The 26,068-nt window shown below is 41.9% G+C and overlaps 1 protein-coding gene across 2 annotated transcripts in view; it reads left to right on the plus strand.

Moving 5' to 3' along the window:
• NSMCE2 (NSE2 (MMS21) homolog, SMC5-SMC6 complex SUMO ligase) overlaps positions 1-26,068 on the plus strand; it is a 216,713-nt gene that overhangs the window by 85,027 nt on the left and 105,618 nt on the right. Inside the window, exon 5 of one of the 2 annotated variants that reach the window (XM_019823121.2) lies at positions 22,187-22,270. The exons of the other annotated variant lie outside the window; for it this stretch is intronic. Within the exon in view, the coding sequence (XP_019678680.1) occupies positions 22,187-22,270 (84 nt within the window). The remainder of the gene's footprint in view (positions 1-22,186; positions 22,271-26,068) is intronic. 2 annotated transcript variants of the gene reach the window in all.

The raw sequence follows: 26,068 nt of genomic DNA on the forward strand, positions 1-26,068 counted from the left end.
TATATGCATATAGTATAAAATTTACTAAGTACACAAGACTATGTGATGAAAAGTAGGGTCTTTGCCTCCCTGGAGGCAGGTACTGTTGCCTGTTCCTTTTGTATCCCTGTAGAAATATCTCTGTGTCTGTGTATGTCTCTCGATGGTATCATGTTAGCCATACTGTTCTCCTTGGCTTTTATCACTTAAATATTTTGGATCTCCTTTCGTATCAGTACAAATAGGGCTTCTTTATTCTTCTTAATGGCTACACGGTAGCTCGTAATTTTTAACCAGTTCCCTGATGATGAGGATAATTGACAATTACCCACATTGCTGCAATAGTCTTACACTCCACAGACAAAATTCCACACAAGTAGGTCTATATCTGTAAGAAAACTGCTGGTGAAGTTGCTGGGTCAAAGCATATGTGAATTTTTTGATTGTCCTGTGGAGGACAAATTGCCCTCCATGAAGATTATATTGGTTTAAATTTCTATCAACAATGTGTGGGAGAGCCCGTCTACTACATACTGGCCACTTCAAGTTTGATTACACCTTTTGGGCCTTTGCCACTTATGTGTTCCCGATAAACTGTTCTTATTCTGTTTCTAATGTTTGTTATCCTTTCGAACATTTCCGTGTATTTCCCTTGCACTATCAGTGCTTTGCTGATCATCTGATCAGATCATCTGATATTTGCATTGACTCTGTATTTCTTAACTTTCAGGAGAATTCTTGTTTCTGACGTTCTTTCCCATGAGCATGTACCTGTCACTTCCAGGTTTGCGTGTGACAAATAGAGTCATGCTGTTCTGCATCTTTGTGTTGTTTCCCCTCAGTTACACCCAGTGCTCTGGGAGTGTTTATAGATTGATGATCCTAAGTGGGCAGAATGTATCCATGTCACTTTGGAGAAGAGAGGGTTATGGCTTTCTAAATATTTTACACTAGTTCCTGCCTTTGTGTTGAATATTTTAAGTAACATTATTAGCGTCTGTTACTCTATATATCAATCATTTTCAGGGCTCAAACCCAGCCTGTTTGCTTTTGACTTTTACCTTGTTAGAGATGCTAACACAAATTCACTTAAAGGTACCAATAAGATTTTATGGTCTGTTTCCTACTAAGGCCTAGATAAAACCTTTCTGGATCCACTCTGGCTGAGAACGTGGGAGGAAGAATCTCTCAAAAGATGCCCTTTTGGGGTAATGAAGAAGTAGAGGGACTTGGCTGGGTTAACAGACTGCCCCTGCAGAGCTGAGGCACTGAGAGCCACGTGGGAGCTGTGCCGGGAGGCCTAGTTCATAACCAGGCTACGATACCACCTCTCCAGACAGCAAAGTGAGAAGAACGGGGTGGGCAGGGCGGTTGTTAGCCAGCCTGAAGTATTTGACGGGAGGGAGGATTCAGGTCACAGGTTCCATATGCGACCACTGAAGGTCATTGCGAGAGTTTGAAGTATTTTGACATGTTAGATAGTTTGTAAATTTCGGGTGGTCCATCAGGTGAAGAGAGAGACACGGTAGGCTAGAAAGTACTGATTCACAGAATCGGAATACTTCCTTTATTAAAGTAGCATTTCTAGCTGTTGGGTTACAGTTGTATATTATGTGCTGCACAAAACACCTGGCTGAGGAGGCAAGGCTTGATGAAATGCTGGCCTGTTTTCTGATCTCCAAGGCCTGTACCCCGTGTGCCTTGTCCTGATTCATCTGCTAAGTCAGATGCGCAAGGTAGGCATGCAGAGGCTTTGTTCCATTTACCTCATGTAATCTGTTAAAAAAAAATTAATCTTAGGATCAATGTGTAACAATATTTCTAATCCAAAAATTGCATTTAGTCATAAATAATAGCTGGTCATAGTTAAGTTCTCTTGTAGGAAACGAGAATAGGGACGAGAAGAACTTACTTACTTGTACGAGTAGGCCCCTTTATGAGAAAGGAATCTTGGAGATTTGTGCTTTTTTTTTTTTCTTTTTTAAGCTTTTATTCTCTGCCACACGATTTTCCCTTCGAGGAGACTGGAAGTAAAATGAAGCCCGTAGAAGAACGTCCTTTCACGGAGCTGTCTGCGTCTCAACAGTGTGCATGAGACCAGTCATGTTATTAATTGTGTTCTCACTTGGCCAGAGGGTTAGCTGTTCTGAAATATGATTTGAACGCCCATATCTTTCATAGGCCTAAGCTTGTCTCTGGTCTTTTAATAAATAAACATTTTTATTGAGTGATTCAGCTCAAATTTATTGTCCTAAATTGTAGAGTCTACATAAGGTACTCATACTTCCCCTTTCTTGTTTCTTTCTCCCTCTCCATCTCCCCCTCCCTCTCCCCCTCTCCACCCCCTCTCCGCCCCGCACCATTTGGCAAAGCACACAGAGGTCTGGAAGTCTGTAGGCCACATTAGCCTGAAATGTAAGTTTTCTTTGGCTCGCACAGTGTTGCGATTTGTTGTTTTTAAAAGGCATTTAGGTAAGAATTGTGTTTCTCATTGAGTCACTGCTCTGACCGTTCGTGTTTGTCCTCTGCTGGTTCACTTTCAGTGTCTTTCCCTGGTAGGCAGTCAAGTTTGTAGTTCTCGCTTTATGTTTAGGCCACCCTGTGAACATAGAATTAATGCAGGAGATTGGAAGGTAAGCTAAAATCCTGCCCCTCAGAGCTTTGTAGAGAAGCATTTCACACCGAGTAAAGAACTCTTAAAAAAAGGGGGGGAAAAATAACTCTTATTTCTGTTTTAAGAAATGTTTGTGAATGTTAGTACCATTTCCTACCAGTATCCTTCCCCCCAGCACTCCTCAGATTTAATTACCATTGGGATGGGTTGGGCCTTACAGTAAGGTAAACACTGGCTTAGCAGACAGAATTAGGGAACTGTATCAAGGTTTAGAGTACCAAGGGTCAGTAGTAGGCTGGCCACTTGCAGCCAGAATATACACAGACAGTGAGGTCAAGACAAGTCATAGGTCGTAGTGAGTTAGACAGACTGGGGAATAGTAATAGCATCCTTGGCCGTGGGGCAAGAGAATGCAGAGTCCAGGCCTCTGGGACTAATGTGCACACGGACGAGTATGAGATGAGATCAGAATAGGCAAGGAGGCTAAGTGGTGGGGGCTCTGGGTCCCAGATGAGGAAGAAGGTCTCTGGGGAGACAGTAGAGGGCACTACGTGAAGAAAAAAAAAAAAAGGACTTTGCTACAGAACAGCCTCCTTTGGTTAGCTCTTTCTTGTTTCTTTAACAGACTTTCTTTTTTAGAGCAGTTTTAGGTTTATGGAAAAATCGAGCAGCTAGTAGAGAGATTTTTGATATGCTTTCCCCTCCTCCCCATTTCCCTATTTTTAGGGAAATTTTACAGATTAGTGTGGTGTATTTGTTATAATTGAGGAGCCAATATTAATACAGTACTATTAACTAAAGCCCATCATTTACATTAGAGGTCACTGTATTACACGGTTCTGTGACGGGATTTTGATGGTAAAATATTTCTAACATTTACTTACCATTTCAACTGTTTTTCCACGTTCGGTTCAGTGGTGTTTACTACATTCACATTGTTACGCAGTCATCACCACCATGCGTCTCCAGCTCTAGCACTTTTTCACGATCCTGCGCCGAAACTCTGTACCCATGGAACGGTAACTCTGCATCACCCCTGGTAACCACTGTTCAGCTGTCTCTGTGTATTTGACTCTTTTATGTACCTCGTTCATATAAGTATGTCTGGCTTATTTCACTTGGGACAGCAGTGTCTTCATGGTTCATCCGTGTTGTAGGGTGTATCAGAATTTCGTTCCTTTTTAAGGCTGAATAACATTCCATTGTACGTATAAACCACATTCTGTTTATCCATTCATCTGTCAGTAGACACTCGGGTTGTTTCTGCTTCGTGGCTATAATGCTGCTAATGAAGATTGGTATAAACATACCTGCTTGAGTCGCTCCTGTCAATTTTTTTATGCCCAGAATTGGAATTACTGGATCAGATGGCCTGTGGGTTTCTGACAACTGCGTGATGTCGTGCAATCACTATTACAACACATAGAATAGTTTCGCTGCCCTGAAAATCTCAAGCTTCAACTATTCATCCCCCGCCATCTTTGCTTCTGCTCAGATTGTACTATGTTCCTTCTGTGGACATTTAACTACTTGTTTATATTGCACTCAGGTAAGCTTTCGGGTAAAGATGAGTAGGATCCCAGAGCTATTAGAGTTAATGAAACCAGAGATCCAGGGACTCAGAAAGCAGAAAATTCTGATAAGTTGTGGTCCCTTGGGCTTTTAGATTCGAAAAGTTACCTATGCAATAAACATCTAGGTAACAAATACAGAGCTTTACACTGCGTGGGTTTTAAGTTCGATGTTTGTGGGTATGCAGTTTTGGGTTCCATCTGTTTGTTCTGCAAAGCTTTATTAAGCACCTATTATATGCCGACCCCTGCACTAGATACTTTCCGTGGGAATTCACGCTGCCGTTCAGGCAAGTTAGAGACTATCGTGAGAGCTTCCACCTTTTGCACCAAGGAACCCTTTTTGCGCTTGTTCTCCAAGAAACACGTGTTTTGTTTTGAAAGATGTCCGTTATGTGACTACACTTGTGCTAGGCTTTCCCAGCTCTTCCCTGAAAATAGCTTTTGAACCTCCGTGATCATTTTCAGAGAGTCTTTGTGGTTCTCGGTGTCTTGATAAGAGCACTGGTCAGCTTTTGTGCAGAGCGTGATGAGGCTGTGTGACTGTCTGCTCTGTCCTGTCATTACAGCTGCACCAAGGTACTTTGTGCGGCTGTCTTCCGGACTTGGCTTGCTCACATTCCCATTTCTCTGTCTTCTCCAGTTGCTTGCTGACCTAGCCTTTTCCCCTGTACTTCCTTTATGCCAGTGACCATGTACACGTAAAAAACTATGCTGGAATAGAACATGAAGGGAAGAGAAGGCTCCTTCCTTCAGGAGGCTGTGTTCCTTAAAGCAGGGGTCTCTGCGCATTTTTCATTGACCTCCCCTATCAGAAGGAGCGTCCGCTTCCCGATATTTTGTATATTAAACATGTTCTGCATACAGTCTGTACATTATTAGTGGAACCTAATATTTTTTTTCCATTTTTTAGGTAAAAGTTTTAAATAGAAATTCTAAGATTTTGCATACCACAGTGCATGCATGTATCTTACTTTGAAAACCGGTGCTGAGATGGCTAGCTTTCATATTTTTTACTGAGCCAAATACCTCACCACTCTGTCAAACTGTAGCATAGGGTCTGTCGGTAATGCCAAGGAGTCTAAACATGCCAAGGAGCTATAAACAGACAGGTGTGTTTCATTAGGGAAAAGTCCTAGCATCTATTTCTTTCTTTTAATTTTTTTTAATCTTTATTTTTGAGAGAAGGAGAGAGAGAGTGCGAGCAGGGGAGGAACAGAGAGAGAGGGAGACACAGAATCCAAAGCAGGCTCCAGGCTCCATCCAAGCTGTCAGCACAGAGCCCAATGCGGGGCTCGAACCCACAAACTGTGAGATCATGACCTGAGCCAAAGTCGGATGCTTAACCGACTGAGCCACCCAGGTGCCCCATCCTAGCATCTATTTCTAATTCATTGTGCTACTCAAGTTTAACTCCATGTGCATTTGTAATAGAAATTAGCATGTTCTGAAAAATTGAGATAGTTTCAGATCAGATGCTAGCCATTCATCTCCCAGAAAGTTTTTTGCACACCTTCTGAGTGTTCACATTACTACGTTACCAGACTCTGATCATTCACTGTACGTGATACCATATAATGATTCCAGTTGACATCCGTAGACCACGTTTTCTACTGTTTCTGCTAGATACTTTGTAAGTGTTGTTTTCTCCTGTGGCTGTACTATCAGAGACATGTGACCGGTTATGCCTCCCAATACGGAGCCAAATGAAATCCATGAACAACAATCCACTGAAGGTACTTTAATGACACAGACTTTTATATGAATGATTAATGCTGTACTCTCTACATATTGGCTGTTTGGTCTCTGGAAGAGCAGATAGAAGCAGATGGAAGAATAGCCTGAGTTGCATTTAGTGTTTCCAGTGTTCCGAAGCCTGGATGTAAATGAAAGATGAGCATTTCTACTTAATTTATCTGGCTGGATTCCTGTGCCTAATGGCTGCATATATACCATAAACACTGTGAAGAAGCAGCCATGGAAACACTTGTTTTCTTGTTGGGCTAAATTTACTCTGGGTTGAATATTAACACAGTGCCTGGCAGTACTTTAAAAGCAAAAATAGCTTAAGCGTGACTCACTCTGAGTCATTTACTGCTAGTGCTGCTATATTGCCTAGAGCTTGACATTGAACAAGTTGGCAGCCTGTATTGCTACATTTTTTCTAGGAACTCTGAACAGATTTCATTCTTGTGAATTCGCTTGTGCAACGATATTAAATAGAGTAATATGTTTATTTTGTTTCAAAGTCAAATGAATTTGAGAATGGTGAAACTGAAGTATTTTTCTTGGGCTTTCTGGAAAAGCTAGATTCTCAGAATTCTCCTGTGGTTAAAAGACTTACTTTATCTTTTAAAGAATTAATAAAATGTCATGGAGGTTTTATTTTAGATGCTTGGGCTTTTCTGATCAAAAACATCATACTTCCTGAAAATCATTATTAAAAAACGAGCTTAGTAGTACTACCAAGTAGGAGTCATTAATTTTCTGACATTAGCTGATGAGATGGAAATGTGCCATCCTGAAAGCTTCTTCTCTTCTCCGCCGCCTCCTCCTCCTCCTCCTCCTCCTCCTCCTCCTCCTCCTCCTCCTCCTTCTCCTCCTCCTCCTCCTTCTTCTCCTCCTCCTCCTCCTCCTCTTTCTTCTTCTTCTTTTTCTTCTTTTTTTTAATGTGGTGAGGCATGTAACATAGCCTGCCTTGTAGTTAAGCTGGGTGTATGACCTGTAAAGTTCTCTCTTGTTATTAGAGATTATATAATGGGAAGTTCATTGGTTTTGAAAGGCAGACCAAACCCACCCACGGGATTTCTATTGGCTCTTTAAATACACGTATCGCATGCCTTCCCCCGAGTAACTGTGTGGCTGAGGAGGGAGTGAACAGCTTGTTGGCCAACTGTAGGAAAACTATTAAGGATCGTCAGTTGGTCTCATCTGAGCTGGGGTCAGGATGGCTGAGAATCTAAAACTATATATATGAGATTGGTTTTCCCATGGTGTTGCAATCTTTTATTTTAACATGTTTTTGTGTTTAGTTTTTGGAGTTGCCTAACAGTATAATTTCAACTGAGGCTTAGTTTCAACTCTTTTATTATAATCTGTGGGAACATGGGTTGTTTTTTATTTGTTTTTTTTTTTTCTATTTAAAGGCACTATCATTTTGCCTTAGGATTTCAATGATTTATAAAGAGAGTTTTCCTATGATAGCCTAAAACCAAAATGAGCCTAACCTAATGCTTGATATTATTTTGAAACTGTTTTACCATAAAATTCTTAACACTGGGAGATGCAACTCTGGCAGAGAATTTCAACATAGTTGCATAAATTGTGTTTCATATTACAACTTGTTCTCTACTTGACTTCATTGAAATTAATAAAAGCACTCTTTCAGAAGGATCTGGTGAGTTAGCATCATTATTAAAAAAAAAAAAAGTAAAGAACTTACTCATAATGTATCCTGTGTTGCTAAGTTTTCAAAGTTAGCTATCTCAGCCACACCCGAAAAGCCCTTTCAGAAGACTGAAATTCACTTACCCATTTACATCGCCTTAGAATTTTCTTCCCGATAAAGGAAAGAGTAAAAGAGCTGAGATCAATATGAATTTTCCCCATGACATTTGGTGATTTCATGAAAACCTAACATTTGAAAACTGGGTTGCTGCCAAACCTTGAATGTGAAATGTAGTTCCTTATTCTGTGGTTAAAGAGAACCTTTAAAGCCGGGCTTTCTGGCTTGGACCCTGTGGGTGCTAAAAATATCACCAAGGTGCTTTTTGTATCCCAAAGGGATTCCATCATCCTGCCTTACTTAGATCTAGAGGATCTAGGTTAAGATGCGAAGGCTGCCAGGTCGTGCCGTAGCATTCTCCGGTGTCGTGGTCACACTGACCCTCTGCCGCTACGTTTGGGAGGTATATAAACGAGTTATTTGTGTGGCTGGAAAATTAACTCAAGGTCTAGTTAACCAACGCTTCTCAGGTTGTAAGCTGAAAGGGCTAATCCAGATAAATCTCAGCATAGCCCAGTAGCCACTCTGTGTTTATTACAGTTGTGTAGGTGGGTCTCGTCCATAGAAATGTACGAAGATAACCTAAAGTCTTCGTGCGGGGCCCAGCACACAGTAGGTATTCAATAAAAGCTCACTGAATCTGAATGTACTTATATGACCAGTAGTACAACTGCTCACCATATTTAGTCAGCCAAGTTTTGTTCCGTTCCTTTCCTTCATTTCTGTATTCAAACGTTTATTGAGCTCTTATACGCCAGAAATGTGTGAGATATTTGAGATAAAAAAAAATTAATAAGCCTTCAAGAAGTGCAGTCTTCACTTGGAGAGGCAGTTAGGCAAATTATTAAATACACTCACCATCTGCTTTTTTTTTTTTTAAGTCTAGGTACAAAGATGTCATGACCTTGTGATAGTAACTTTTTTTTTTTTAAGCCAATAGCGACTGTTGACATTGTATGAGCACTTACTGTGTACCAGCTGTGTTCAGGGTGCTGTGAGGTGGAGATGGTGGTATCGTTCCCATTTTACAAAGGAAGGTGTTGAGACTCAGAGCTGAGCAGTTGGCCCAACTTCATATTCATGATTCATACCCAGGAAATCTGGCTGCAGAGTCCATGCCTTTAACCATTGCATAAACTGCCGTTTGTTGATTGGCTTTGCTGCGGAAAAAGAAAGAACACTTAGAATCAGTAGGAGAAAGTGGGGGGTCAGTACACCAGGAATAACGGGGTCTCTTTTGTGGAGCATTAGATTTTTTTTAAAAAAAGGAGTGATGATTTTGGAGTACTTTTGCTAAAATCTGTGTTGCTAAAACAAAGTGCCTTCATAAGTAGGCTAATTCTGAGAGCGATTTACCACGTACCCAGCATGTCTTTCTTAGGCTATATGTGCCAGTCCCTGAGATGAGCTGAGTCTGAGGACTCAGTGTTCTTTCACATGACCTCAGAGACTAAAATCAACTCTTAAACCAGTGCGGGGTTCTGCCATTCAGAGAGCCGTGCCTGGAAACAGCTCGGCTCCAAGTAAAGTTTTCCATCATCCGAAGGCCGTGTTCCTTCCCTCGTGCCGTGGCTCTTCTAAGTTCTCTGACAACCTCATTCTGTCCTGTCAACTCCATTCACCTCCAGCCCAACGATTTTTTTTTTTTTTTTTTTTTTTTTTTTTTATAGTCACCACTACCAAACAGTTATTCAGACCCTGCAGCTCTTGTTTCTTCCTTGGCTCTGTCCACGTTCCCGATGGCTGCAGCTGAAGTGGAAGAAGTGAAAACCATCAGCTGGCCCTGCGCCCGCGTCCTGTAGGTGAAGCACCTCCTGAGAAGCAGGGCGTCCGGGGACAGGGAGCAAAGAAGCTTTTCCAGGGAGGCCCCCTGGCATTTTGTGTTACTTTCAGTGCTTTGGGGGACATTTGTTTTCTTTGGTAGGGTATTTTTTAATGTCTTGGCCAATTTTATAAGAAAGGGTTTTCTCTTAACGTGGCCCACTGTCCTTATTTGCTGAACAGAGTTGTCTCCAAGGACCCTGTGGTTCTCACCTCATGCAGCCCAGCTTTGGTCCACTGTAGGCAAATGATGATTCGGCTTGGTGGGTATAAACGCATTTCCAGGTATAGTATCCGCGGTTCTTTTTTCTTTTTTTCTTTTTTTTTCTTTTCCAGTAATGATTTCCAAAAGCTGGATTTTTAATAGACTTGTTACAGCTTAATGGAAGTCACCGAAGTTGCCCTCACGTAGCACCCACATATGTAACACTTAGCAATAATTTACGCTTTTGATTCAGTACACACACTTTATATTGTTAAAAAAAGAAAAAAAAGCACATACAGTTTTCTTCAAGAAAACCAGAATCAAACATTTTGTCCCGGGCTTTTTTCTCTGCCTATTAAACTAACGTCAGTGATCAAGATGATGCGCTGTGGAAAGAGAGGCATTTGTTCCCTGAGGGCATGGCGGCTTCTGACTAAATATTTCTTGCGCCCCAGTCTTTGTGTGAGCTTTCTTTTCAACTTGTCTCATCCTGACATTCTAAAATAACATTTTATAAATTCACCGGAAAGGGAAGGTGACCATACAGTTATCAGATGGTGAACTCTAATCACGGGGCGTTCGCGTGGGTCGCCTGTAATTGAAGACAGTGCATCCTTTGTAGTTGAAGTGCAAGTGAGGACATGGGATGCTCAGGAACAGAAAGGAGACGGGTGGACGGCCGCTTTCCTGGCACTGTGCCCCCTCCCGTCTGTAGCCGGGATCGGTTCTAGATGGCATCCTTGACACCTCGGCGCCTTGAGGGCTTGGGATGCCAGCTTGGGCTTTGCCGGCCACGCTACGTGAGTGTTTCCCGAGATTTTCACTTCCTGACTCCGGAGGAAGCCATGCCACCTGTCAGAGGGAGTGGGGGTCACTCCTGAGAATACAGATGTCGTTTTGGAGATGCAGCTGTTGGGGTTGGGAGAGAATATCTGTGAGCAAGATAAAGAAGAGGAAGGGACAACTTTCCCTCTCCCCCTTAACTCCTCCCTGTTTGACAGCCTGGTTGTTTCTGCTTTCTCCCTCGGCTTCCTCTTCTCTGTGCCCTTTAGACGGCACTGCCTTTTAGAACTTGCTCTCTCCCTACCCGCCCCCCCCCCTGCCATCTTTCTGTGTCCTTCTTAATCCCCACCCTCAGCAGCTTCGTTGTGGACCCGTCCCCCTCGCAGAGGTATCTGCCAGCGGGATGGCTGCTTCAGTCTGAAGTGCTGGTGGCCACTCAGCACCTGCTTCGGAATCAGCCTTTGCTGCCCAGCAAGCTTAGCCAGACCTTCTAGTCTCTTTAGTTTTTTTTTGTTGTTGTTGTTGTTAATGTTTATTTATTTTTCAGAGGGTGGGGGGAGACACAGACTCCAAAGCAGGCTCCAGGCCCCAAGCTGTCAGCACAGAGCCCGATGCGGGACTCGACCTCACGGACCGTGAGATCACGACCCGAGCCAAAGTCGGACACTTGACCCACTGAGCCACCCAGGCCCCTTGTGTTCTCTTTAAGTGAGAGTGAGCCCCCCTGTACTCCTTCTCATCCATCTTCAGTCAGGTGGACAGTCCCCAGATCCACGGGACACGAGGCAGAGGAGCACCTGCCGTGTTCTAGGCATCGTAGTAGAGATTTCGTAAATGGTGTCTGCACCTGGGTAACAGGGAGAAGGTGGGGGGAGGTACCCCCTGATTTGTGGGTGGGGTGACTATGGCTCAGAGACAGCAAGTCACACAGCTGACAAGTGGCCGAGCTGAAACGCCAGCTGAGTCTTTCCCCGTCCAGAGTTGGGGCTTTGCTGCCTACCAGCTGGCTAGTCCAGTGCTCACTTACTCTTTCTGTGTGCAATCGAGGAAGACTTTTATTAGTATCTTTTTCTGAGCTCTGGCATTAGCTTTTGGTTTTTAATTATGCCTACATAATTGAGATTAATACTAAAAATCAGGAGGTCTCTTATTGGGCCAGTAAGACTCCTACGTATTTGAAAATCTGATTCAACATTAATTAGAATTTCTTTATATTCAGTCTTTTCAAAATTACTTTGCTAACAATTGTGTATGTTGTAGAAAATTCAGGTAATATAAGGGTCAAAAAATATAAAGATCACCTATAATCCCACCACTTAGAGATAGCCATATACTAACATCTTCTGTATTTCCTTAGTCTTTTTTCCTATAAAATACATGCTTGCAAAATTGAGATCAGGCTTGTGTCCTGATTATTTCGCTCATTATAATGTGAGCTGATTAAATACTTGAAAACATGATTTTAAAATGATGCCTAATATTCCATTTTATTAATGCACCAGGATTTTCCTCATTGAAACACTGTCCTCTGTTATATTCACTGGTAGTCAGTGGATAATAATGGATATTATCATTTTTTAAAGTCAGCTTGGTAGTTTAAAAATAACGTTTTTTGCGTTGAGTCCGCACTATCAAAATGCACCATTTTTAGGGCACTTCTTTGCTATTTTAAATTTTATGTATTGTAAAGATTAAAGAATGGTGTATTTTTCAGGGAGAAGTTGTTTTTTAAAAATTACTTCAAAAGTTGGGCCAAGTGGTTGGTGTTTTCTTCTGGTAAAAATTTACTCCTTTTGCAAATGCTTTGATACATCTGTTTATTCAGTCAGCAGACATTTATGAAATCCTTCCTGTACAAGGTGTTAATTGCTGAGAATAAAAAGAAGAAAAGCATGCTTTCTGTCTTCAAGAAGCTTACAATTTATGCAGGTAACATGTATGTAAATGTAATTTTGCTTTTAATATAATTATAATGGTTTAGTATGAGTCAGCGAAATAAATACTAAAGTAAAGCTGCAAGCAGTGTGCAGGGAGAACACAAAGGAAAAGTGGTTAATTCTGATCGGTGGAATAAAGGGAAGACTTCCTGGAAGAGTTGACATCTGAGCTGGGCCTTGAGGCTTGGGTAGAATTTCGCTTGGAGAAAGCAGCAAAGGGCATGTGAGGCTGTGAGTATAGTATAATCCGACCCACAGGCGGCTGGGAGTGCATGGCATGTTGGAGAAAGCAAATGTTCCAGAGGGGCTGGTGTGTCGCGTGCCAGGACCATGGGGGCAAGTGTAATGGGAATGAGGCAGAGGGCAGTAGCAGCTAATGAACCCAGAGCTCGTAGGGGGTCAGACAGTCGGTGCTCAGTTAGTGTGTGCCTGGCTCTCTGCTAATAAGTTCCCGCCCATATATAATCTCAGTTGATTTACATGACAGTTTTGTGAGCTATTTTTAGCACTACTCAAACATGGAAATAAAAGCTCAGCAAACCTAAGTGATTTCCCCCAAACTCACAAAGCTTGTAACAGGCAGGACCAAAACTCAAATGTAGTCCTGAGATTCATGCTTTTTTTTTTTTTTTTTTTTTTTTTTTTTTTTGCACACTACTTTCCTAGGTGGAGATAAGAGAATAGAAAGCCCTGAAAACTATGTTAGGTGTTTGTAGGCATTGCTGGTTTTTTGATGAGTGATATTATCTGACTAGTGAAGATAATCGTGGTGACAGAGTGAAGGGTGAGTTGGGAAAAGATATCACAAGGAGCGAGACAAGATTGACAACTACCACAGAAATCCAAGCAAAATGCGTCAACGGTCTAAGTACCGTTGGAAATACAAACACGGGGAGAAGAGATTTGGATGGAGAATTCACACACTGGGAAGACAGATGACAGATGGTCTCAAGGCAGCGAGGAGGTCTAGATTAGGTTCATGGTCTCAACTTTTTTTTTTTTTTTTAATCACATACTCCTTAATGGTTACTCTTTTTCTTTCTTTTCTTTTCTTGTTTTTTTTTAAGTGTATTTATTTATTTTGGGAGAGAGAGTGTGTGCGTGAGCTGGGGAGGGGCAGAAAGAGAGAGAATCCCAAGCAGGCTCCACACTGTCAATGCACAGCCCAGTGCGGGGCTTGAACTCCCAAACCATGAGATCATGACCTGAGCCGAAATCAAGAGTCGGAAGGAAGCTTAACTGACTGAGCCACCCAGGTAGCCCGATAGTTAAATACTTTTGCGTATGTATCCAGGACAGAAATACTACTATTTTATATTACTCTCCTTTCCAGCAGATTTTCTTGTGTATATCCATTTTGGAGGTCACTGGAATTAAGAAGAATGGTTGTTTGGGAAGGTGGTCAGGAGGAAAAAGTAGCAAATTAGAGTTTCGTTTTGGACATACGGAGTTTGAGGCACCTAGAGGAGCACAGTCACTTGGAGATGCTTCATTCAGAGTTGGAAGTGAGCAGTAGAGATTTTAGGAAGTAAAATCATACCAAGCCTCTGTTCTAGGTGAAATTCAGCTTTATCCTCAAAATAGAGCCCAGTTTTTTTTTTATTCCCTAGTTCTACTTTCTGTAAAAGAATAATTACAGATTAAAAAGTCAGGAGTCTGTTTTATATTATTTTTAGCTACGTAATCTTTAGTTGATTGAGTATTTTATCATTTGATTCTCAACTAAATATTTACAGATTTTTGAAAATGCTATCCCTGGTGCTCTAAATTAAAGAGTGAGTATTCTTGAAATAACTCTTTTGTGTAGTCTAAAACATGAAAATCTTTTTTTTAAGACCTTGTAGACTGTAATTCATTGACTTATTCAGACTTCCTTAAAATATTCAAAGGTATCAACCCTAAGTGTCTCTTCCAAACAAAGAGATTCATCCAAAGATCAGGATGTCTTTATAAATGGCTTATGCTTTTCAGTAACTTTCTCAAAAGTAGAATTCTCATTTCCTTCTGGCTAGCCCTCTGTTACTGAGTTAATACCTATAAAGCATAGCCCAGAATACTTTCCATTTATTAAGACCCTACAATTCTATGATTAAAGGCACAAATGCTGGTTGGTGTTTTGGGGGTGGTTCAGTTTGGTTTGATTTTAATTAAGAATACTGTTTTTTCAACCTTCAGCCAACAAAATCTTTTACCCTTGATATTCAAAGCATCTCCTCCCTTGGGGAAGTAGGGATGAAAAACAGCTGTAGTTCCTCCATCTCATGAAGCTCAGTTCACTTACTTCCTTTTGTTTATTTTCTATTCAGCATCAATATCAGTGTCCGTGATGAATATTTATTGAATACGCAGTGAATAGTGGTACCATTGTAAGCTGATCACATGCTGATGTGGGAATGCACCTTTTCTTTCTTTGTTGCTTAATGGATAAAAGGCACAAAGAACTTAGGAGACTAGGTCAAGTTCACAAAAAGAATCTTTGGTTCACTTGGGCAAATAGAGCCTCAAAACACCTACGTAAAAAGGAAACATTCCAATTGGAAGAAATGGCAAAGCAAAGTCAAGTTGATGGGTCTCCCTGATCTTGCCCCTGTCTTTCTTAGACAGCAGAGGGCAGCAGCAGGAGACACTCGTTCTCCCGAAGCCATCAGCTCTCGCTCGCTACCTCTTTCCTTCACTGAGTGTCTGTACAGCTGCCCTGCATTGACAGCAAATAGTTTGAGACTCTTGAGATAGAGGATTAAGGCACTGAACAAAATCATGGTATAGACTGGTAGTTAATAAAAATGACAGTATCTGATTTTAAGTTTTTTTTTTAATTTCTTTAAACGTTTATTTATTATTGAGAGACAGAGAGACAGAGAGACACAGAGTGTGAGCAGGGGAAGGGTAGAGAGAAGGGGAGACACAGAATCCGAAGCAGGCTCCAGGCTCTGAGCTGTCAGCACAGAGTCCAACACGGGGCTCGAACTCACAAACTATGAGATCGTGACCTGAGCCGAAGTCAGTCGCCCAACCAACTGAGCCACCCCGGCACCCCGATTCTAGAGAATTTTTGAGAGGACAGATATTTAGGACTGTTAGTCATAAAATGAACCTGATAGTCTCAGAATGTTCGTAATGGTTTTACAGATGGAAGGAAGCAGGATGAGCCAAGCTACAGGAAGTGCTATGCTGCAGCGAGGATTTGGTAAATGTGAATGAATGGTTGCTGACATGTCTTCAAGAAAAGGGCTTGTTTCTGTAGCTTATCTGGATTCACAGTCGGTTGCTGCTTCGTATGTGTCTAGCATAAAACAGCAGTGATTGCAAAAGCAAAGTGATTAAAGCATCTCAAGACTTTTGTTCTAGTTCTGCCACTTTAATATTGATACGTGCTCAGACACCAACCTCTTGAAAGCTCGTTCTCATTCCCTGGGACAGAGTTTGCGTTTCCTTGTGCATTATTACCTCAGAACTCTGATCATAGCTCTTCTGCGCACTGTAGGTCACACCCCACTAGTGAATAATGACATCATTGTAAAAGGTCTTGACCAGCATTTTACTATAAAAGATGCTGAACAGGGTAGGTTAGAAAATGCCACATGCACCATGTGATTTCATAAAACTTTTGTCCGTTTCAACGTATGTTCATGTACACTGAGTTGTGACATAAAATGTCATCTCAGTGCAGATCATGTTTAAAGTTTTTGAAAATCACTGCATTGTACCATGCATCACATCATCATGTAATTCTGTCTATAAATCTCTCCCCTCTACTAGACCAGGCACCTCTAGAAAGACGGAATCACATTTTCACGTTTTCTTTGTCTCTTAATTCCTAATACCAGGACAGATCTGCCTGACAGATACGAGGTGTTCAGTAAATGTTTGTGGAATGCATGCATGCATGCACGAATGTCACTTAATTTCTCTGAGCCTCGTGTTTCTTTCTCATAAGTTGGAATGTTACCCACCGTATCTCACAGTGTTATTCTAAAGATCAGTTGAGATCATGTATGTGAAACTGCTTTACAGAAGAGTTATGAGCATAATCAGGATTACTGTCTGCAGTAATTTTGTCGTTGGCCAAATATAAGCCTCAGGAGTTGTAGAAATCTTAACTCAGTGTTCTCAGGATGATGTATTTTTTTTGTAGTTCTGTTCATAAAATTGTGATAGTCCTTTTTAGACACCGAGCTAGAAGACAGTCTTGAAAAACTGGGTGGGTGCCTTTTTTAAACTTTTGATTATGAAGCCTTTCCACATACAAAGTAGGTACAGGGAGGAAAATGTTTGCCTCTACCCTTCTGGGTTCCTTAGACTGGTCTATTAATGAAACCGATTTAAGGTTAACAGGAGATTAAAAGGAGAAAGACAAACCTAATTGCCTAGGTCCAGGAGCCCCACAAAGATATGAGAGAGGCAGCTGAGGTTTCTATGCCACCCCGAGCTAAACAGAAGGTGGCAGGAGTCTGGCGCCTCAGAGGGAAGGAAGACACTTCGCAGGGAGATGGGAAGAGCCGATATTTGGTAAACAAATGTTCGTCATGCCATCCGGAGCCAGTGGACCACAGAGAGGACTTCGAACCAGCAGGCTTTGCCAGCTCCCCTCAGCTCACCACACCCAGCTCCCAGTCTCTGTAGTTCTCTCTGGTGGTGATTCTCTTCCAGGACCAAGCCCTCTACTTAAATTGTTAGAGGCAGTTAAGCGGGAGGTGAAAAGCTCTTCCTGACTCTTGTGGGCCCTGATTGTCTTCAGCTCAAAAGAATGCACAGGCCACAGCGGTGCATTTCGGGGAGGCTCATTCTGAAGGCACAGTTAGAGGATGGACTTCTGTGTTCTCACCCCCATCTTCAACAGCCGGCTGCTCAGAGCCAGTTTTGTTTCGTATGCATCCTCTCCTACCTCCCCTTCCCATCTTACTGTGAAACAAGAATAGATTTCTTTTCCCCTCCTCCTCCTCCTCCTCCTCCTCCTCCTCCTCCTTCTCCTCCTCCTCCTCCTCCCCTCCTCCTCCCCCCCTCTTCCTCCCCCCCCTCTTTAGTTTGTCAAGTATGTAGAAATTGTCTTAACATTCTTTTAAATGAGCTATTCTCTGACAGGAACTAGCAGGTAAACAAGATACATTATTTCCCAAGATTTTCATATGATGGTGAACAAGTATATTGCAAAACACAGATCACATTCCAGAGTTGTAACTAGTTCTGGAGGCTTAGTTACACAATTGCCAACTCTGTCCTCTTCTGCAGAGATGTGGTGTTACAGAAAAGTAGTCTGAACCACGGTAGAGGAGCACTTTTAAGCTTTTGGAATTTTTGTTTTCTGTCGTATAATATTCCTGGAGCTTTTGACCTTGAGCTGGGCAACAAAGTGTATCCAACTGAGACCTCTGGAATACTGGAAAGCAGTAGTAAACTCTACTTCAAGACCACAGCGCAGGGCTATAACATGGAACTCAGAAGTCAAGAGTCCCCTTAGAAGCAGGGAATTTTTAAAACACAGTAAATAAGAATCACTTATTTTATTAATTTTTATTGAACTTTTTTTGGTTTCATAATTTTGCGATTCAGGTCTTCAGATGATACAAATAATTTTAAAACAAAGATGTTTAATTCTGTCACATATTTTATTTATCTAGAATTTTTCTTCCTTCAAGTCAAACATGGAGCTCATTTTGATTTGTCATAAGGTACTGCTAAATTTTGCCCATTGTGATAAATGAGTCGTCAGTGACTTTTGCGTGTCTCCGTTGTCTTGAGGTTTTTAATGTATCCTGGACATTTTTTCCCCAAATAAAATAGATATAAGTACACTTTTATGTTAAAATATTTCACGATCTATTTATACTAACATAAGGAGGTTGCCCCAAACCCAGTGGGGAGGGTTATGGGTCGGGAGTACCAGATAGTGGAGGTGAAAGTCATGTGATAGGAGTGTCCTGACTCCAGAGATGTTGTGGATCCCAGATCTGGGTAGATTTCTTTCAGGGACATTACCATTTCCCCAGTCTCCCCTGCTGGATCATCTTTTCCTCGGTCATTCCCGGCATCCCAGAAATAGATCCTTACTGATTATTTATTTAGAAAAGTCTCAGGCTTTATCTTTTTCATTCCCTTGGCCAGGGCATCAGTTTTTATTTTTATCAGCATACATCTGGACTCTGATAGCGTTGAGGAGAAACGAACTGATACATTGTGACCGTGCCTTTTTTAGTGCGCTTAATCTTCAACAAACCTGAGAGGCAGGGCGGTTACCCGCACGTCTCAGGTTGTGAAAACTGGACGAGCTCTTACAGGTGTATTCTGTTGCTGAGGAATCTCCTGGCCCTGAGTTTTTCTGCCCCTGTTTGGTACATTCTGTGCCAAAATACCAAGATAACCTCCCCAAAATGTAACTCTTGCGTAATAAAACCTATCATTGCTGATGCAGCACTTTACAAATTACTAGGGATTTTTCGCGTTTGATTTCATTCTGCACGAAGTACTCCACGAGGTTGGTGTTCTGTTACTGCCTTGTCAAGTACCCTGTAATGACTTCTGTTTCCCATGAAGCCAGTAATAAGCTCTTAATATTGATGACATTGCTCATTTGATGCTGTTTGATGCCGTTGTGTCTGATTAAACATCACGCCCCTCGGTATACACTGGAGTTAACCTGAGCCAGGTGAGCTTCCTTGGGGTCCCTCTTCAGGTGTCGTTCTCGTCTCTTCCTAACATCCGCTCACGCACAGCTCTTGTCCGTGTCGCCCTGCTTTTCCCTTACCTCTGTCCTCCCAGCGTGAACTCTACCAGGGCCTGGGACTCATTTCAGGTCCTGCCTTTTTGAAGGAGCCTTCCCCAATAATTTATGTCTTCCTGTCTGTTTTTTCTTCTTGATCTCTCTCATCAGATATGTTTCCCCTTGAATGGAATTTAAAAGTTTCTCTCCTATCAAAATAATGTATTGCTTCATGTAAAAAGATTGTATAGGACACTTGAAAATGAAAAGGTTAACTCCTGGCTTCCCAGGCCCCGTTCATAGAAGTAACCACTGCTGCGTGCTCTCACAGCCATTATTTCTGGGCATAAACAAGAATGTGTGTGGGCACACACACACATGCCTGTTTACACACGTGGGAGATAGAGATAGATCTGTCTTATACACAGACACCGTCTTACAACTTTCTTTTTTCACTTGACAATGTATCTTGGAAAACTTCCCACGTTGGTGAGTGGAGGTGATTTCGTTGAAAATATTGCCTTGTTGCCTCAAATTGTTTCATGTCAGATCATTTTATGCATCCACATCTCCTCTCCCTTCGAAACAAGGAAATGGCAACCCCTCCGGAACAGGTGTAATTCCATATTCGTTCTCATGTCCGTTCCTTTGCTCTGTACTCTTTGTGCATTGTCTGCATATTTCACTGTGTGTGCCGTGGCAGATTAAGAACGTTTGCCTCCCATAACCCCCAAGGAGTCAGGATCTAGTAGGTAAGACTCTACATTTATACATATAACTGTAACACAGAAAGAAGTTGACAAGTGACACAGATTTCTGTTACTGGAAATACAGCCCATCACATTACTTGAACAATCCTCTTGCTGAAAACAACCCCAACTATTGAATATGTATAAGAAAACATCCTCAGAGCAGCAAAGGACTGAAAATCAAAGGAAATCTAAGAAACAGTGAGAATCCATGGAGATTTAGAGAACAGAAGCTGCTGTTGCCCTGAGGGCATTTGATGCAGGCTAATTTGAGCTTTGCCTGCCTCATAGGTAGTGAGACTCTACAGAAAGCTAGGAAATGATTAACATAAGATTCAGCATGATGATATGGGGGGGGGGTGGACGCAGGGGGTTTCTGGGGCACTGAGAATTTTCTGTTTATTGACTTGGTGGGAGCAACCAGAGTAGTTTGGTTTCTAAACAGCATATTTATTTTTTGTACTTTTTAAAATACATGTTATAACTGACAACGAAAAATTAAATGTAGAAGAAGTTATGAAACAATATATATATTACAATCTCACATATGTGTATATATTACATAAATGGGATGTGTAATATATAAATTTTGCATGTTGATATAATATATAAATTTATGTTTATGTATATAAATATGTGTGTTTGGGGCTGCTGAAGCGTGTGCGTGCATGTGTGTGTGTGTGTGTGTGTTTGTGTGTGTTTCATATATGTAGAAAAAGATCTGGAAGAGTATTCACTGCACTACTGGGGGCAACCTTGAGAGGTAGGACAAGGGTGGAGAAGTAGAAAGGAAGGAACTTCTATTTCATGCTTCACTGTTGTTAAATTTTTAAAGTAATCATCAGTGTTATTTGGTTTTTGTTTTTTTTTTTTTAATCAAACTTACAGAAAGATGTGGCTTCTGTCTCTGCCCATAAATATAAAAGGACTCCCTCTGCCATGCTTTATATCACTTGGCACAGCACCTTTTTTTTTTTTAAACACACGTATCTTGTTCCTTTGCAAGACTTAAAGGGAACAAGACAATGTTGTGTTTATCTTTATATTTCTTGTACCTTAAAAAGAGAGAAAGGCTGTAGGCATCCAGTGGATACAACATTTCCTTAGAGGCTGTTTTGAATGTTATTTTGTACCTGGCACAGCAGTGGGCATAAAGTTGGCACAGTGAGTACAGGTTGATTTGACTTTAACTGACACTTTGTGGAACCTGTAGGCAAATGTGGAGTCCACCTTGCGGTGCCCCTCTTGATCTCAGAAAGCAGGGAAATGAAAATACTCTCTGAAAATTAATCGAAGAAATGAACGTCTAAGAGATTAAAGCCAAAAGCGCCATTGTGATCTTAAGAGACATAAAGACTCCTTGGACAGTAAAATTTGACTATACCCTAATTGAGGGTATTGACATCTTAAAACTGCGCAAACATATAAAATCTTCATCAGATGAGCATTTTCTCTGTCTCTCAAACAGAGAAAAAGAAAACCGATCAATTTAATTGTGGTGATACCCAGCAAAGCACCTTCTGAGCAGTGGCACCTGCCAGGCTGAGGCAAGCATCCAGCCTGCCTGGCAGGTGGGTAACCCTCTTGTAGAGAGCTGCAGAGCCTTATGCCATTTGGTGCTGGAATCCTGTGTAATTAACTCCACTTGCTCTGCTTCCATGCCCACCACGCTTCCCTGCGGTAAATTTTCCTTCCCAAGGAGATAATTCACTATCAGGCTGATGGACATTCAGTACACCTGATTCTTCTGTTGTTCACTGTAAATAATAAAGTCGCCTTCTTCTTCTTCTTTTTTTTTTTTTAATACATCTGTGTCTTGTGAGTTTTGTTAGCATGAGTCTGCATTCCTGGGTCCAGTCCATGAGATCGGGTGTCAGAGTCTGTGAGGCCCCTCAAGGTAAATACTACCTTGAGGGCATCTGTGGGAGCAGACTGCTGGATGTCCCAGGTGATGCGCATCCATGTCGCCATGCCTCATGCTTCCTTCCCATTCCACACTTCACAAGAATAATTCTTCCCAGAAGTAGTGTATTAAGAACATCTTCATAATGTGCACATTTCACTTAGTACCAAATTAAATGATCTCAGCGAGAGTAGACCCTTTTCTTCTGGGTGAGTATTACTTGTTCGGTTTGGCAGATTTCACCCCTGTATGGAGGGGTGGAATGTATACTGTAGACGCCTCATCACGAGCATCTCTGACAACTCATTTCCAGTTCTGGCTTCTCGGCCTCTTCTGGCTTCACTCTGGCTCTCATCTCATTGTCAACATTGGTCCTGGCATCATTCTCAAGTCACACTTCCTAACCTGGGTCTCTCTTGCAGCAGCGAAACCTAAAGAAGATAGAAGACACAATGAGGTCGACAAGATTAAGGATAAGGATTCAAGTAGAGCAGGCAATGGACGAGGTTATAGAATTTTTTTCTTCCGTTCTCATCTTTCTCTCTTTCCTCAGAACAGTCCCAGTAGCATTTGAAAAGGTTTCAGATCCCACACACTGCTCTGGAAACAATACGGCCCAGTTCTCAGTGACATGTTCAGCTCATCTATGAATATAACGGAAACTAGACCAGATTTCAATAAATCATTAACCGCAATTTCTTGCTAAGAAGGATATCAGGGCAAAACCCGTTACAACTCTGAAGTGAGTCCCGGAGGTTTGTTTTTTTGTTTGTTTAAGTGAATATGGCATCAAATATTACACTGTCGGGTGGGACTTTACTAAATTATAATTTTTCCCCTTTCTTCTCTACTTCCCCTTTCACCCCGGCTTCCAGCCAGAATAACTGATCACTAAGTTTCCCCATAAATGTATCAGGAATTTACCCAGAGCAATCCTCACTTGTCACTATTATTTAAAGTAATACATTTTTGTGAGTAGATTAAAACCTCACAAAAAGTCCAGATAGAATAGTTGAATATAGAATCTTAAAGGGATGTTTTACAAACTTGGTTTTGAAAAACTATTTTTGTAGCATTCACGATTTTGTCCATTTACACAATTGGAGTTCTGCAGCAGAATTAGGCACTAGTGGATTAATAGTATGTATAATAAATTCATGAGGCTCCCATCTGTGTGCATCACGAGAGCTGTTCTTGTGTGTTGTTAAGTGATCCCGGGGCTGAATTGCTAGACAGGTAGTGTGGACCATTCCTGATTACCTAGATGCTAATTAACTGGTCAAGAGAATTCGCCAGGCCTTTGGACCCAATTCACCAAACGGGCTTTCATTTCTTTTGGATGAAAGATGCTGCTAATGAGGACAGGGTCCAGTTTCCATCTCTTGTAAGTGAGGTTTGTTTCACACCTAGAGACATCTTAGATGTAAGATCAGTAACTACCCTGCGGACTCTGCAGTGGTGGAAGTTAGGCCAGCTGGCATTGAAACACAAAGTAATCAAGCCTGTCACCACTCCGAACCACCTGTCCTACCTTTGTGGATTAGTAACATCTCAGACCGAGGTTAATATTTTCTAAAGCAAACCAGGCAGTATGCTGATATGAAAACTTACCAAAAAAAGAAAGAGCATGTTCCCTTTCTTTTTTTTTTTTTTAGATTTGTTTTTAATGTTTTATTTATTTTTGAGACAGAGAGAGGCAGAGCATGAGCGGGGGAGGGGCAGAGAGAAAGGGAGACACAGAGTCAGAAGTAGGCTCCAGGCTCTGAGCTGTCAGCACAGAGCCCGATGTGGGGCTCGAACTCACAAGCCGCAAGATCATGACCTGAGCCGAAGTCGCTTAACCGACTGAGCCACCCAGGCGCCCCATATTAAATGTTTAATTAATTCAGGGGAGGATGCACATGGTCAGCATTTATTAAGAAAAAAGGAAACCCTAGAACTTTCAAAACTGCCTGTGTTTTTCAGAACTTACATACATTTTATCATTTGACCAAAGCGCCTGATACGTTGTCAAGATTCCTGCAATTCAGGAAGTACATAAACTGTACTATGAGTGGAGGAGTAGAGTGAGCCAGGGAAAGAGGGTCACCTGAGATGTGATGAGGGTTTGACCTCCCCCCCTTCCTGCGCCTCCCTTGTCATAAGCCTAGCCCACTGCCTTCCTCTTCCTTTTCTCTTGCCTTTTGTTGAAGGTCAGAGTCTAGATAGGGAAGTCACCGGCCAGAACTGAAAAGACCAACTTCCCTGAAGTTGAGCAGCATCATGGCAAGCTGAAGTTTTCAGTTTTCAAAATTATACAGATCTCTTCAGACTTTGATATCCTTTGCATGGAAACCACCCTTTCACACACTGACTGCATGAGGACCCCGTGTAAAATTGTCACGGAGACAGAAGTTCCTTTTTTCCTCTCTGTTCTGCCTCAGTTCTTTGGTGGCATCTGTTTTTCTTCAGGGATTGCAGCCCTCGACTCTCTGACCTTGTCCCTTTTCAGTAAAAGGTTTATCTTAAGGCTGGGCAGCGTTAGGGCAATCCCTGTGTGTATATGTGTGTTGTATGTATGTATGTATCTACATTTTGGTTTTGCTAGTTTGTAATACACTTCAGAAGAGTCCTTTCTAATCAAGCATTTCTTAAATTTTTAGAATTATTGACTGTTTAGACAGTCTAAAACTGTCAGGATGTATATCCTGTCAGGATGACAGTCTAAAACTGTCAACAAATGTATATACACATAAAATGTTGGGTACAATTCTGTGATGTTCATGCACCGTTGATGCCTGTTTACGGATCTCCACTGATTCAGAACCCCTCCGCCAATGATAGAATTCCAAAGTTGTCTGCTTGCATGGTCACTTGTGGTATATGAAAATGTATTCATTCACCAGATGCCCATCAAATGCCTACTCTCTGCCAGGAACCATGCAGGGCACTGAAATACAGTGTAAAGGACAGTGGCCCACCCATCAAAATTTCCACCGTAATTGACGAGATAGACAAGAAACAGACAATTACAACACAGAATTGATGCAGTTGTAGGGGACATATAGACTGTTTGGGGGAGCACATCAGACAAGTGTTTAATTCAGCTTTGGTTCCTCAAGAAGTTCTCCTTACATTGACACTGGAGTTATTCTCCCAAGTAGTAGGAATGCTATGTACAAAGTCAAGGGCATTAGACACTTGTGGGTCATGTTGAGAAGTTCAGATTTGATTTTAAAAGGACTTAGTGGAGGGATGATAAGAACTGACCTGTGAGGAAGATAAGAGACTGTGGCATGGAAAATGGGTTGGGACAAGCAGGACGGGAGGCTGGCAGACTCAGCAGTAAACAAAGCAGACAGTAATAGTGATTTTAACTAAAGTGCTGACTATGGATGAAAAGAAGGGGATGAATGGGAAGAAAATGAATTGGAAACCATAGGACTTAGCGATTGATTGAATTCATTGCTTCAACAAATACTTGTTGTGCTATGTATTAGGCACTCTTTGTTGTTGTTGTTGTTGTTGTTGTTATTTTTTTGCTGGCCACTCCTGAGCCCTTTGATGTGAGAATTCATGATTCCCTATTTAGCTCAGGTTGTGGGGAATGTGTGAAGTTTAATATATAAGCTCAGGTTACCAACTTGAACCAGAAGTCTATCTGGCGCATCCTGATGAATGGTAGCAGACTAGATGAGACACCATTTCCGTCCTCATGTCCAGCGGCAATGACGTGCAGGCTTCTGGAGTGGACAGCTCAGCAGATGATGGTGCTGGTCACCAGAGATGGAACAGATGTGTCTCAGGTGCTGGGCAGGAGAAGTGTTTCTTCAAGCTATAAATGCCGCTCCTGAGATTTCAGGATATCCCTGTAGTTGAGAGTCAGCATGCTTAATGACATGTTGTTGATGGGAGAAAGTTTCTACATAAACAGTATTCAGGGTGGGGCTTGAGAATCACTGATAGAGACGATAGTTGGAGCCAGGAGGAGTATGTAGAATGAGAAGAGAGGAGGGCTGAGGATTGGACCAGGCAAAGCCGTGGAGAAAGAAGAGGAATCTGATGAGAAAGCCAAAGAGTATAAAGAACGTAATGCCTGTTCCAAGGTGGAGCCTGGGGAACAGAAGGGAGGAATGGCAGTGTGGCAGCAACAGTCAGCTTCAGGATGGTTGTGGGTAGGCTTCTGGTTCAAGAGGGTAGCCTGAGCTTACATGTTAACCTTCACACGTTCAGACTCCACTTTGGCTGAAGGGAATCGTGAATCTTCACATCAAAGGGCTCAGAGGTGGCTGGCAAAAAATAATGAAGATATTTTATGCTATGTG

Source organism: Felis catus, chromosome F2 (genome assembly GCF_018350175.1).
Source record: "Felis catus isolate Fca126 chromosome F2, F.catus_Fca126_mat1.0, whole genome shotgun sequence".
Taxonomy (NCBI): Eukaryota; Metazoa; Chordata; class Mammalia; order Carnivora; family Felidae; genus Felis; species Felis catus.